Here is a 15,354-nt window from a genome sequence, read left to right as displayed (position 1 = left end):
GCTCTACCCCAAACACCTGTGCGTCAGGGAGCTCTACCCCTAACACCTGTGCGTCAGGGAGCTCTACCCCTAACACCTGTGCGTCAGGGCGCTCTACCCCTAACACCTGTGCGTCAGGGCGCTCTACCCCTAACACCTGTGCGTCAGGGAGCTCTACCCCAAACACCTGTGCGTCAGGGAGCTCTACCCCTAACACCTGTGCGTCAGGGAGCTCTACCCCTAACACCTGTGCGTCGGGGAGCTCTACCCCTAACACGTGTGCGTCGGGGAGCTCTACCCCAAACACCTGTGCGTCAGGGAGCTCTACCCCTAACACCTGTGCGTCAGGGAGCTCTATCCCTAACACCTGTGCGTCAGGGCGCTCTACCCCTAACACCTGTGCGTCAGGGAGCACTATCCAAACACCTGTGCGTCGGTGGGAAATCGCTCATCTAGAAGGGTACACGTGCATTTCGCATCTTGATGAGTTCTTATTTCCCGCTACCTGAGAACTGAACTTACAAACACTTTAAACACCATTCTAAACTTGCGATTTTCTGAAACTTACGAAATGTTTTTCATAACTGAAGTAAAGATACACTCAAACAAAAAGTAAATCACTCCAAATTTCAACGTGTCATAAATACTGTCACCAGAATTAAATTACCTAGATCTATATGCTAAAAAGAATGGCGAATTGGAATTTTAATTACAAAGTAAAATATTTAGATAATTCTTACAAAACTGACACATCATAATAAAAGTTTAATTTTAAAGAACTAAATTCATAAAATTAAAAACATTGCTTAAAAGCTTCAATTCTGCTTCATTTCAGTTTATGATTAATGCCACTGAATAGTTTTTTCAAACCACTCATAAGATTTACTTTGTTTTATAATACCTGTTTTTAAAAATCCTTTATTTCTACAATAGCAACTTAGCGATTTACATTTATGCTTCAACTATTCTCAGATAATAGGCTTCAATGACAAAGAAAATATTTAACTAAATTTATATCCTTGAAAATTATACAAACTTGACCTAGAATAAAAACAACTCACTTGGATTGCAGAGAGTAAGGTAAATTTAAGAAAATAAAAATGCAAATATGCATTTTAGCAGTCTCTTGAATGTATTAACCTAAAAGGTTTAATTTCCATTTTCCTGTATCAGCTTTATTTATAAAATGTCGTGCCCTATAAATACGCTGTTATTCTCTATAGTCAAGCACCCTCTTAACAAATCTTCTCATTAATATGTAAATTTAAAGTCAATCGTTCTTCTCCCTGACAGCCCCATGAATTCCTAGTGCACTGTATAATCGGCTTTGACTTGGCATCCACTATTTATCATCAAAGATGTCAGTTAGAAAAATTATGGAAAACGCACTGCAATTGATACGACTGCAATCTACTTTGTCAACACTTAATTGTTCCTCAAATCATACATTTACATATAAACAGCCTAAACACTGATCTATAATGATGCAAATAAACTAAATTAAAAATCACTTCTGCCCCAAGAAGCTTGTTTGTATATGATGTGTTCATTTGAGGACTTACTGACAAAAACATGTACATCCAGTTCTGCTCACAGACTATTTCCACTAATTTCAAATTCCTCAAAAAAAAAAAAAAAAAAAACAAAAAAAACCTGCCACCCTTCAAGCATATTAACATAAACAATTGTTTTTAAAAATTCAATGAGAAACATGATTTTGCTCTTTGAATAGCAAATTTAATTATGGTTCTCAGCTAATTGAGAGCTACGGTTTGGTGGCTTTGAAGTTAGTTTTGACTTGAACAATTAATAAGCTAACACAGAAAACCCTATGAAAGTAACCAAAAAAATGTGACTTTAAAAGTCACAAAAGGGGCCGGAACTGTGTAGACTAAGCCTCCGCCTTAGCGCCAGCATCCCATACAGGCGCTGGTACAAGTCCTGGTTGCTCCTCTTCTGATCCAGCTATCCGGGAAAGCAGTGGAAGAGCACTTGGGCACCTGTAACCACATGGGAAACCCGAAGAAGCTCCTGGCTTCAGATGGGCCCAGCTCCAGCCATTGCAGTCATTTGGAGAGTGAACCACCAGATGGAAGACCTCTGTGTCTCTCTGTGTCTGTCACCATCTCTCTCTTTGTATGTGCCTGCAACTCTGCCTCTCAAATTTAAAAAACTCTTTAAAAAAAGTCACAAGATAACAATATAAAAGAATGCTGGCCCACATACGGAATAATTATGTATTTCTGGCAGCATCTATTATCAACAATAAGTGAGTTTGAAAAAAATTGTGTACCTCAGTTTCTTCACCTTCAAAATGGGTATATTTCCAACAGCCCAACCTCAAATAAAATACTACACAGGAATGTACAGAAAGGGGCTGGCACTGTGACTTAGCAGGTAAAGCCGCTGCCTGAGGTACCAGCACCCCAAATGGGCACCGGCTGGAGTCCTGGCTGCTCCATTTCTGACCCAGCTCCTTGCTAACAGCCTAGGAAAGCTGCAGAGGATAGCCCAAGTGCTTGGGTCCCTTCATCCACATGGGAGACCCAGAAGAAGCTTCTGGTTCCTGGCTCCTGGTTCCAGATTGGCCCAGCTCTTGCCATTCCTACTGGCAAATAGTTTTACTTCAAGGTAAAACGGCGCTTAACCGATCATAAAACGGTGTCCACAGTTATGTGAAGTGACTTCTGACTGTACAAAAAAGGAAAGCAGTGCTAGAAGGAAGACACGGATACCACTGAGTCCACATGGACAGGTTCCACGCAAGTGCCGGGCAAAGGCTGACAAAGACAGGGCCCACCCAGCACTGCCTCTGTCACAATCCTGTTCCCCCGTTGCTTTCACTCTGAGAGACTCTCACCATTTTTTACTACACTGCAAGTGTTTCACAACTTCGAAATGGAACACAATGCAGACAGAAACGCTGGGTACTTCTCAGTTTTTTCCAGCTATGACCCAACTCTGCTTTGTGATTTGGTTTGCCAACTTCTAAAACCAACAGTACTATGTGCAGAAATAAAAAGCTGGAGGCAATATGAAGTATCAGAGAGAAAGCCTCCCAGTCTACAAATGCCTGAACCACTCTCTCCAGAGGATGAGAGCGTGAACGTGGTCTAAATGCTTGCATCCATTCGGGTCTGATGTGCTTCTATCAAGAGTGTAACAGCTTGTACAATACCTAATTCTAATATGCAACAGGAGCTGAGCCATGCAAATCTTTCACACTGGTTCTGAACAGATCATACATGTGCACGCATAGACACAAACCTGTGGTCCTGAACAGAGATACAAGGCTGTTATCTTGCTAATTCTGGAATAAACAAAAGTTTCAAATAGAACTTAAAGAATAATCTTTCCACAGACTGAGATAATTTGATATAATCTTAAATTAATAAAGTAAAAATTTTATTAAAAGTAAAATTTCTAACCACTAGAATAACAAATTAAATGGATACCAAAAATTGCCTCTAAAGGGTCAACAAAGAGGTTATGAGAAGGAAAACTATTTTTTTATTTTTTCATGTGCTTGAATTATTTCCACAGTTTATAAATCCGTATGACTTCAGTTAGTTTAACACAAACCTTCTTTAAGTCATTTTCTTTCCTTTTCTCCCCCTTTAAAGCAAGGACTCTTTCTCAAAGGAAAGGACACACACAGCCTCATAAAGGCAGGCAAAGAAAGGCAGGTCTGTGGGCAGGCACAGCAGGCGCCCAGAGAGCCCCAGTGTCCCCTGGCGTCCCTGGGCAGCACGGCTCCCTCCTGAGGCCATTCACAGCAAGGCCACAGTCAGAACGCAAACAAGCAGGGGAATGACCAGCCCGACTCCAGCACATTATGGACAACGACCAGACTTCTGCTCACATGTGTAATGACTGCTGGTCACGGACTTACAAGCGAAAATTCAAAGAAATAATGAATACAGAATGCACACAGCTTTACACGTATATTTTATCTAAATTAGGATGAAATAAAATCCACGGAACAGAAAAAGATTTTAATATCCGTAACATGTTTTAGAAGACATGATAAGTAAAGTATATATTTTAGACCCTATTTCTATATCATCAAAAGGCAAAGAGCATTTGCACTGAGCTACAGAAAATGATCTGACAGTGATAAAGCAATAAAGTATTCTTAAGAGGTAACAGGGTACACACAGGCCAAAATTATCTAAAACTTTACTCAACAGGAGAAAAAATGATCTGATCAGCATTTTTGAAAGGAACTGATTGAAGTCAAACAAATAAGCTGGTTAGCAACGAAAACCTCTTGTCCAAGCTACCACCTAAGGAGTCAGGAAATTTTCAACACTGTCCTGTTAACGGGAGAGGGAGCGGGGCAGGGGAGGGCTGCGGGTGGGAGGGAAGTTATGGGGGGAAAGCCATTGTAATCCGTAAGCTGTACTTTGGAAATTTATGTTAAATAAAAGTTAAAAAATAAACTAAAAAAAACTGTCCTTTGTTAAATGATGAATAAAATTACTCTACTGAATAAAAAGACATGAGAAAAGTACAATTTCATTAATTTATGAACACTTATGTGCCATTAAGATATTAATATATGAGTAAGTGAAAATATACTTTAATTATAATTACTTTGATAATATAAAAAGTCAAACGGAGTCAATTTCATAGTCTTTTGGATAAAGGTATATTTTTAAATGTTTAAATAACTCTTAATGCTATCAAATATTAAGCCAGTGTAGAAAACATAAACATTTTATAATTATAGACAAGATCGACATGTCACCCCCAAGCTTACATTAACAACATTTTTCCATTTTAGTCAACTTTTTCTCTCACTTAATATAATTTTAAAGGAACAAAATCAAGATATACTGGGCACTCAAGGGCTAAGCATGAGTTTGTGTACAAACTACTCTAACATATTTAGGGGTTATCTTTTAATTTTTACAGAAACAATTTTTTTAAATCTGTAATACTACACTTTATAAAATTAAGACAAAAATTAAACTGAATGTGCAAATCTTATGGGCTTTATTTATGCTTCAATAATACATATTTAATCTTTATATATATATTTAATATAGATGTAATATATAATTATAACATGCATTTAACATATAATAAATATTTAACTATATATAGAGTGATTTCCATCAAGAACATATGTAACATATATAACAAAATTCTGAATTTTCTAAATTATCAGAATAAGCAGCTTCAATTGTTAATCTGCACAAAGAAAAAAAGTAACTTCACTTTAAGGTATATTTATTAATCTTACTACAAAGCTACCAGCTCAAGTGAAGAAAAGGAAAACAAACACATTTAGAAACATAAAACCAGGAAAAAATAGTTTAAAGTTCAAAAATAGCTTCCTGTAATAGCAAAAATTCATATGTAATAGTGTTTCAAACCTATTTACTGTTCAAGGACTTACAAGTGAAAACTTGTAAGTTTATATTTATAGAAGTTTATATTTATAGAAGTTTATATTTATATTTATAGAAGTTTATATTTATATTTATATTTATAGACGTGAGTACATGGAACAGCTAGGGCTCAAAGGTGGGAAAACAGCGAGTACTACAAAGTCATGATTTGGCAACATTACTGTAAATACTGTGTCATACTACTGCTCCTAACAGGGCCTCTGGTCAGGGATTACCCCCATGTTCACCATTCCATATATACCAACCAGCACCGAAGCAATGGACATTATCTGTGAATTTATACTGCTTTCTGGACTTTCTAAAATAACATGAAAAAAATGAGTCCCACTTAAATACAAATTTTTTGTGCACATTTTTAACAGTTCATCCGCTCTCTTGGTTTAATTTATAAACGGAAGATTGTTCAAACTTACCTCTTTCCAAGGGCTAACAAACTGTGTTCGGGCATATCGCGTTAGCATGTGGATTATGACAACCTGCCCCCACTCTTCGACATCAACCAGTAAGTTACAGAGCTTGCGGTAATTCTTGTGAATCAGATCTATTCTTTCTGGGCATACTTCTTCAAACGCCATCACAACACTGCCAGCTACCAGCTAGAAAAGAAAGAAATAGCAACTCATTAAAAAAAAGTTCCCCTGCCCCCACCCAAGATGCTACTCAGCAATACAGCTGTGTAATCACTGTTAGGATACTCAGTATTTAAGTATTCTATCAACCAACTAAAATGAATATTCATGTTTGAGTAACAAATTTTAAAGTACCACTCCCTCAAAGAATAATTTTAATAGTTGTAACATGTCTGGCAAAGTAACACTTCTCTGAAGAGAGTCAATACTGATAATTTTTTTATTTTCTAAGATTACATTTCAATAAATTGTTCATACACAGATTAAACATTAATATGTACCTTTTCTATTTCAAAGCTACCTAATTTTAACCTGAAGATTCATAATACACAGAAAAAGAAAACATTAACAAGGATCACACTGTGTCAGTTCAAAATGAGAATGTCAATAATTCCACAATGAACATATGTCAAAAAGTGTATTAAGAACAACAGTGTTTTTTGTATGAAAACTCTTTGAAATCCTATATATCTTAATCCACCTGTTTTCAACAAAATAATTTATTTACAAAGAATATGCATTGTTGAAATTTAAGTACATCAATACTTACTATAACAATGTGTAATAATATATTCCCAAAAACGAATCTTGATGTGAATGGAAAGGGAGAGGGAGCGGGAGAGGGGAGGGCTGTGGGTGGGAGGGAAGTTATGGGGGGGAAAAAGCCATTGTAATCCATAAGCTGTACTTTGGAAATTTATATTCATTAAATTAAAGTTTAAAAAAAATTAATATATTCCCAACAAAATGCAACTTTCCCAGGACCAATTAGTGATTCATAAATGGTGGTTTCTGAATTGTCATGTTTTTACAAAGTGGTAAAATTAAGACTGCTTTAGTATAAAGACATGAGATCAGCAGAATATGTAATATACACACATTTCTCTATATGCAACACTGTTAAATTTGTAGTTAGCCAACAATACACTTTTGAAAGAAATTAATATCATATTCTATTTGAACACTAGGGATCTTCATTTTAGTATCTAAAATTTCCCCAATGACTTAAAATAAGCAATTAAATAGCAATATAGCTTACTGAAATGGTACTTTTTGAAAAATATTAGATACAATGATATTCATATTTGAGTGTTTGTTCCTCGACTTGGCTGACATTTAGTTTATTAATATGCAACCAACAATACAATTGAAAGAAAACAGCTCAGAATATAGACTTGCTATTATGCTAAACAAGTTCCAAGTCCTGTGGGGATTCCATGAATTACCAATCAGCATAAACGTGAAGCCGCATTGATTGACTCCAGCCCAGCCCATGGACTGGTGCCTGCTGGTCCCAGCATGCGTGCACCTCAATCGAGAAAGCAAAGGATTGATTATTTGTGTGAACTAAATAAAAATGTATTATGTGTATAATTTCCTGTTTGCCACTGTTACAGAAAAGAAGTTTGTGTTTTCAGCTCCACACTTTGATGTCTCCTGCATAAATTACTCTTCAGAAATTATATTCCGCGATATATTAATTCTGCAAGGTTAAAATTAGTATCATTTAAAATGTCTTAAAACAACTGCTTCTGACATCAAACTATAAAAATAACTATTTGTAAGAAATAAACATTTATATATTTACATGTATATAGCAATCATATTGATATCTGTATCAATTGATAGAGTGTTAAGGTACAAAGATAAAGATTATCACCTAAAAAAGAAAATCCACAAAACTCAAAGTGTAATTCAATAGTTTCAGTTTTTACAAAATACTATGTAAAGCTGGGTTATGTAGAAATACTTTCTTTCCAAGTATTTAGACACCAAAAACTTAGATGAGAAATCAGCTGTCACATGATACAAAACTTATTAAACCAGGAGTTGTTAAGTACACAATAATTCTGAAGTACCAACAGACTCTGAAGTATTTAGAAATACTGTAAATCAAAAAAGCAAAGAAAATATGTAGCAATAAAGCTTAAAGAAGTATTAGAATAATTAGAATGTGACGAGTACCTCCATAAAACAAAAGTGACTATTTTAGATAGTTAATTATATGGTGTTAACAACTGGACCCTGCGCTACACACTAGCATAAGAATTGATAATTTTGTTCTACTGAATGCTCAATATTATATAAAACATTCAGAATTAAAATAAAATTATTTACTCAGACTTTAAAACCAAAAAAAATACTGACTTCCAAAAAACAGACAGTTAATTTCCATCTCACTGTGTCAATAGTAGCTTTTCATATAAGGGGAGGAATAAATCACTCCAATGAAACTAGCAATGAGCTCATCAAATTCAAATGCAGTTTTCCATTTATGTATTTTTTATATTAAAGCAATAAACATGGTTCATTTATCTTCCCTTGGTTGCCACGTTTTTCTGTGCTGTTGCTATGAACTTCAGCCATTAGCTGTGCTCCAAGGTAAACTACATGAACCATCAACAAAAGTGACACCCCATCTATGGAGTTCATATTTTCTCCAGATTATCTATGCTAGTTGACAAGCTGGTAATGAAAAAAATCACACTAAGCAAATGGTTCTTCTAATAACAATAAATTTTCTATAAAATTATGAAGGGCACAAAACGTTTCCTTGCATCTATTTTGTCATGAATTCTAATTAACGTTGCAAAAACCTGAGAGTGCTGGGTCATCACAAGAAGCACATCAAGGCTTGATTGATAATATGGTCTAAGTTGGCCCATGCTGCCAAGATTTCCTTCTCTAAATTAATGGCCATCCAACCTGCCCTAATCATACAGCCCAAATGATATTCCCCTTCTTATTTCAATTTTCTTGAGGCATGGAAAATGGGAAAGATCAGTCATTTATCTTCTAATAGCTGGATAATAGATCTATCACAATAAAACATCTGCACAAACTCACAGTGTGGTTTTTCTGCCCATAACGATGAGGCTTTTTACCAACATTAAATCAATAACTTACAAAATGGTATCTCTCTTTACAGTTTAGCTATAAACTATCAATCTGTTCATTAAATGTAATGTTATATTTAAAACTGAGAGGAAACTTTACATCATAAAAAATAAACAAACAACTCACCTTTTTAGTAGACAGTGATCTAATTTATTTTCCCAAGATACTGATTACTATTAGAAAGTTAAATGTTACCAAAATATTTTCTTTAAAGTTAACCTAAAAGGCAATGGAAATAAAACCATCTTGTTTTTGAGGCATTCTAAATAAAAGAATGCCTACTCCTGCACCTTAATTGCTTAACAAATAAGAAAGAACATCTATCTACATTTTAAAGAAAAACAAGACTGCTACAAATTTTAAAAGCAAATTCGTAAGTGAACCTTAGGAAAATCATGTGGTGTTTAGGATGTGTTAAATAGTGAACGCTAATGAAAATGGCATAAAAATCTAGAAATATGCACTAAAAATCATATATAAAGAAAATCCTAACTGGTTAGGGATTACAGAACGCAGATAAAAGCATCCCGTTTAACTTCACTGATTCGAGTTACAAGGCTTCTCTAGGATCTTCACAAACATACAGGTATCTTCAGACAACATCTACCTAAATAACACTAAAATGTTATTTCAACTAGTTACCATAACTGCATTCCAAAACCCAGCGTGATTTGTTTTTTGGAAAGAGATCACTGTATGACCACAGCAGTCATTCTCTAGTCAAAGAGAAAAACGATCCTATCACCTTCAGTACTGTTACAGTACGCTTCGGCTTCCCTTGCATGGGAATTACTGTACTAATTTACTCAACTCTGAGGTCCCGCTGTAGGAAAATCTTCCCTTCGCCTAGAAGAAGCAATGACTCAGCACCTACAGAAGTTTCTGGAAGGTTTAAACATATCACTCATCAGTAGCATGCTATCATTATGATACTGATCCCATGAACACCTAATTGACAGGAAATACTTTTTTTTTTCAAAATTGGAAATAAATGACACAAAACCATTTAAGTGGGAAAATGTTAAATCAAATTATTTGATTCCTTATTGATTTTAAGTGTCAATGCTGACATTGTAAATTCGGTAGGGAGAAAAAACGTACCTATATTCCTTCAATAAATTATTACATGTGACCAAAAAGAGGGTAAAAACTGAGATAAGACCTATTAAACACTGGTATAGACAAAATATTTTTAACTTCAGGGAGTCTTCAAAAAGCTCATGAAAATGCATATTATGAAAAAACTAACAATGGATTTCAAACATTTCTTTGGCCCAAATAAAATTCTTTTAATTCCATTTCCAATGAACTTTTTGAGCACCATCATAAAATCATGCAAAGGAAAAAATTATCAGAAAACACGTTCAAAATACATTTAACTTAAATACTCATACTGGGTAAATCTGAATCTCCCAATCCAACATCCCCCCCCCAAAAAAAAACCCCAAATATCTATGCCCAAAATAAAAACCACAACAGGTTTCAAATTCTGAATGAATAAAAACCACAGAGGTTTCAAATTTTAAATTACAGATAAGTACAAAAACAAACCCTAAACTGCAAGAGCTACTTTCACACTTTTATCACAAACATCACAAATACCTAACACAACGGTGTTGTGGGGGCTGGGGTGGGGGAAGAGAATGCTGTGCAGACGCCCAGAAGAAAACAGATAGTTAGGCAGCGGTCAGGGGTGTGCCCAAGCCTGAATTTAACACAAAGAGAAACCAGAGTCTTCGTGTGAAAACACTGGAAAAAATCCCTCAGCAGATTACTGGCTACTTTGGAACAGAGATGGCTCGAGGACGTCATTTGGAAAGTTTCAAGGAAAAACCAGGTTGAAAAAGGAGTAGAGAGAAGCCCCTCACAAACTGTGGGGTAGTGGCCAGTGTTTTGGCACCACAGTGGGTTAAGCCACAGCCACCTGCAACACCAGCATCCCATATGCATGCAGGTTCAAGTCCAGGCTTCTCTGCTTCTGATTCGGCTCCCTACTGAGCCTAGGAGAGCAACAGAAGCCCTGCCAATCACATGGGAGACCTGGATGGAATTCCAGGCTCCTGCAGCCATTTGGGGAGTGAACCAGCGGTTTGAAGCAGGTGCCCTCTCTCTTTTTCCCTCTCTCCCTGTCTCTGTAACTCTGCCTTTCAAATAAATAAATCTTTTAAAAAAAAAAACCCTGTAGGGTAACAACAAAAAGGAATTAGGAGACAGAAAACTTAGGCTACTATAATATGTAACTCAAAATAACCTTAGGAAGAAGCCTACACAGCCAGTTAAGGTGCCACCTTAACTGCCACCTGAGGCACCAGCATTCCATATCAAAGCAAAGCCCAAGTCCATAGTCCTAGATGCTCCACTTCTGGTCCAGCTCCCTGCTAATACACCTGAGTCCTTGCCACCCACATGGGAAACCCATGTGGCTTAGGCCTGACCCAATCCCAGCTGTAGCGACCATTTGGGGAGTAAACCAGCAAATGGAAAAACTCTTTGTCTGTCACTCTTCCCTTCAAATAAATAAAATAAATCTTTAAAAAGAATCTTAGGACATACAAACCCTTAGGTACAAGATAAAGGGAGTATTCTTGCAGTTAGTATCTTACAAGCAACCAAAAAAATCAAGTCACCAACTTCATAAATACAGTAATCTGCAAGTAGTAAACAGAAAATCAAAAGCAATTCAACTAGTGAGAATTTCCCACAAAAGAAAAAAAAGTCAATGATGAAGCAAAAGGAAACGAAATACTCTACAAGAAACATATGACAGAAAAATAAACATTTAAAAATCTGAAAAGAGAAAAAAGAAATAAAGAAGAAATGAAACAACAGGAGACTGGAACCATAAAAAACATTAAGGAGGAAAAAAAATCACACATGTAAACTAAATTGCAAGGTTCCCCTGGGAGGACATAGTTGGATGAAAACGTAATACAGAACATTAAAAAGAAGGGAAAAAGAACTAAGAGAACAAAAATGAGACAAGGAAGAAGAAAAAAGGTTTAGAGAGACAGTGGCTGAAATATAAGACAGTCAAAGAAGATCCAACCCACATAAAATTTGAGTCCTTGAAGAAAATAACTGAAGAGAATGCCAAAAATAATACAAGTTCTAAATCTACATTTTGAAAGGGCTGATTACATACAAAAAAAAAAATTGACCATGTCAACCAACTCGGTAACACCCTGCAAAACTTACTGTTTCAAAAATAAGGAAAAAAAAAACAAAAAAAACAAAACTCCTCAGAGCCAAGTGTCTTTCGTAATTCAGACAAAAGTATTTGTAATACACTGAAAAATGGTAAGGGTTTCCACCATATCCACTCCTACGGAACATTGTACTGAAGATATCTGCCAATATAATTAGACAAGAGGAAGTAAAGCCATCTCTAGTTGAAGATATAATTCATTCTATACAAAAATAAAGAAACAAGGAGAATGAATGAGAAAACTAACTCAAAGAAGTAATCTGGTGAAGGAACACATGCAAGTCACCATGTAGAAAAGCACAGTCTTCTCATCTGTCAACATAACATGTTTAAAAAATCTGATTTACTATAACATGAAAAAAATGAGGCTAAAGATACAAGCAACTGACCCTAAATGACCTGCACTCTACTGCTCCCACAGACGTACAGGCTGACACTCTACTGCTCCCACAGACGTACAGGCTAACACTTTACTGCTCCCACAGAAGTACAGGCTAACACTTTACTGCTCCCACAGAAGTACAGGCTAACACTTTACTGCTCCCACAGAAGTACAGGCTAACACTTTAAACAGTATTTCTTCTGCATTCAGGGACTAAGCAACAAAGCAAACACACGGTGCATAGTGGGAGCCACTTTGCTTCATACTGGAGAGGAATTAGAAGAAATGAAAATGGAGGCTGCTGGATGGAATTAAAGGTATCAGTGCAAATTTCTGTTATGTGTGTTTTTTTAAATTCTTATGTATGTTTGCATATATGTGGGAGGTAGAAAAGAAAGAGACAAAGAGAAGACTGACCTCTCAGTTACTGACTCACTCCCCAACATACATGACAGCCAGGGCTGGGCCAGGACAACGCCAGGAGCCAGGAACTCAATTCAGTTTTCCCACAGGGGTAGCAGAGAGCCAATCACGTGAACCATCAGTGCTGCTTGCCAGGGTCTAAGCCAAGGCGCTCTGAATGGAATGCCAAGATCTCTACCAGGGTCTCAGCAGTGAGACAATACACTGCCCCACTTTTTGTTTAACATGGGCAGAAAAATAGAAATCTGTTTTTCATTTTCAAAAAATAAACCTATAGCATGTAAGGCCTTAGAAAAAATGAATGCTTGGGGCTGGCACTGTGGCATAGCAGGTAAAGCCGCCGCTTGCAGTGCTGGCATCCTGGATGGACATGGGTTGGAGTCCTGGCTGCTCCCCCTCTGATCTAGCTCTCTGCTATGGCCTGGGAAAGCAATAGAAGCTGGCCCAAGTCCTTGGGCACCTGCACCCACGTGGAAGACCTGGAAGAAGCTCCTGGCTCCTGGCTTCAAATCGGCACAACTCCGGCCATTGCGGCCAATGGGGGAGTGAACCGCGGATGGAAGACCTCTCTCTCTCTCTCTCTCTTTCTCTCTCTGCCTCTCCTTCTCACTCTGTGTAACTCCAACTTTCAAATAAATAAATAAATCTTTAAAAAACAAAAAGTGAATGCCTAATGATGGATAAAACATATAAGGGTCCAAAAGATCTACCTATGAACACTAAAACCATTTGGGAAAAACAAACAATGACAATGACAACAAACATTGAACTATTATTACTAAGATTATAACAATTCACCCAACAAACATTTTTAAATTTATCTGTTTTCATTTTATTCTTTATCATTTTTTTAAATATCAATTTTTAAAGATTTATTATTTATTTGAAAGGCAGAGTTACAGAGACAAAGAGATAAAGAGTGCATGAGAGAGAGAGGGAGTGAGAGAGCGACAGAGAGTGCAAGATACAGATCTTCCATCCACTGGTTCATTCCCCAAAAGGCCGCACTGGCCAGGGCTGTGCTGTGCGGAAGCCAGGAACCCAGAGCTTCCCGCAGGCATCCCTGGTGGGTGCAGGGGCCCAGGCACCTGGGTCATATCCTCTGCTGCTTCCCAAGCCAGGAGCAGGATCGGAGTGGAGCCGTTATGTGGCAACTTGATCAGCTATGTCACAATGCCGGCCCTCAGCAACATTAAATATCCACCATGACCAAGTATTCGATATTTTTCTACTATATTTTGGAAATATATGGCCAAAACCAAGAACAGGTACTACGAATTTACAAAGAAACTGTATCATTTACATTCCCTGGAGACACTTATTTCTAATTTTTAATGTTTATTATCACCTCATATTTTATTTTATATAAAATGGCTCTTTCAATCCAAAGAGCAACTTTAGAAATGGTTAAGTCCTATAGATTTGGAAACTGAGTCATGAAGGCTTAATATGTTGCTATCTTAAGAGGTTTAGCCATGAACCCAATTTTGTCTAATTACAAAGACCATACTTTTCACCTGTGACATGCTCTATCTGGGAAGATACACACACATTAGATATGGAGATTTCATTCCCAGGCCATCTAATGAATCTGTTTTCATCTTCAATGTAGAAGAAATGATGGTAAATCACCTTAAAATAAGGAATGTTGCCAGTGCCACGGCTCACTTGGGTAATCCTCTGCCTGCGGCACTGGCACCCTATGTTCTAGTCCCAGATGGGGTGCCGGATTCTGTCCCAGTTGCTCATCTTCCAGTCCAGCTCTCTACTGTGGCCCGGGAAGGCAGTGGAGGATGGCCCAAGTGCTTGGGCCCTGCACCCACATGGGAGACCAGGAGAAGCACCTGGCTCCTGGCTTCGGATCAGCACGGTGAGCAGCCATTTGGAGGGTGAATCAACGGAAGGAAGACCTTTCTCTCTCTCTCTAACTCTTCCCGCCCCCCCTCCAAAAAAATAAGGAATGTTTCTCATGGATCTTATTCTCCACAGTCCCTAGCAAATATCTTCCACATAAAACAAAGTATGTCTTTAATTATTAAAATCAAGTTAACCCCAATAGCAATAAGATCAACTTTGTATATCTGGGTCTTAGAAGCAGATAGTACGCCTGTCAAATAAAAAAGACGAAGAGGAATCAAATTTCTTTCCTCTGACGTCAATTATTGAGTCAATCTATATCTGATTATCTTTTTTTTTTTTTTTTTTTTTTGACAGGCAGAGTGGACAGAGAGAGAGAGAGACAGAAAGAAAGGTCTTCCTTTGCCGCTGGTTCACCCTCCAATGGCCACCGCGCTGTGGCTGGCACACTGCGCTGATCCAAAGCCAGGAGCCAGGTGCTTATCCTGGTCTCCCATGTGGGTGCAGGACCCAAGCACTTGGGCCATCCTCCTCTGCACTCCCAGGCCACAGCAGAGAGCTGGC

The 15,354-nt window shown here is 37.3% G+C and overlaps 1 protein-coding gene across 2 annotated transcripts in view; it reads right to left on the bottom strand.

The window, feature by feature from the left end:
• Nucleotides 1-15,354, bottom strand: part of AP3B1 (adaptor related protein complex 3 subunit beta 1) — a 288,775-nt gene that overhangs the window by 186,728 nt on the left and 86,693 nt on the right. For both annotated transcript variants that reach the window (XM_062212530.1, XM_062212531.1), the window contains exon 7: nt 5,810-5,992. In XM_062212530.1, coding sequence (XP_062068514.1) covers nt 5,810-5,992 — 183 coding nt within the window. The remainder of the gene's footprint in view (nt 1-5,809; nt 5,993-15,354) is intronic.

Source organism: Lepus europaeus, chromosome 15 (assembly GCF_033115175.1).
Source record: "Lepus europaeus isolate LE1 chromosome 15, mLepTim1.pri, whole genome shotgun sequence".
NCBI lineage: Eukaryota > Metazoa > Chordata > Mammalia > Lagomorpha > Leporidae > Lepus > Lepus europaeus.
Note: the sequence above shows the minus strand (reverse complement) of the source record. Positions and strands in the feature narration are given on the sequence as shown.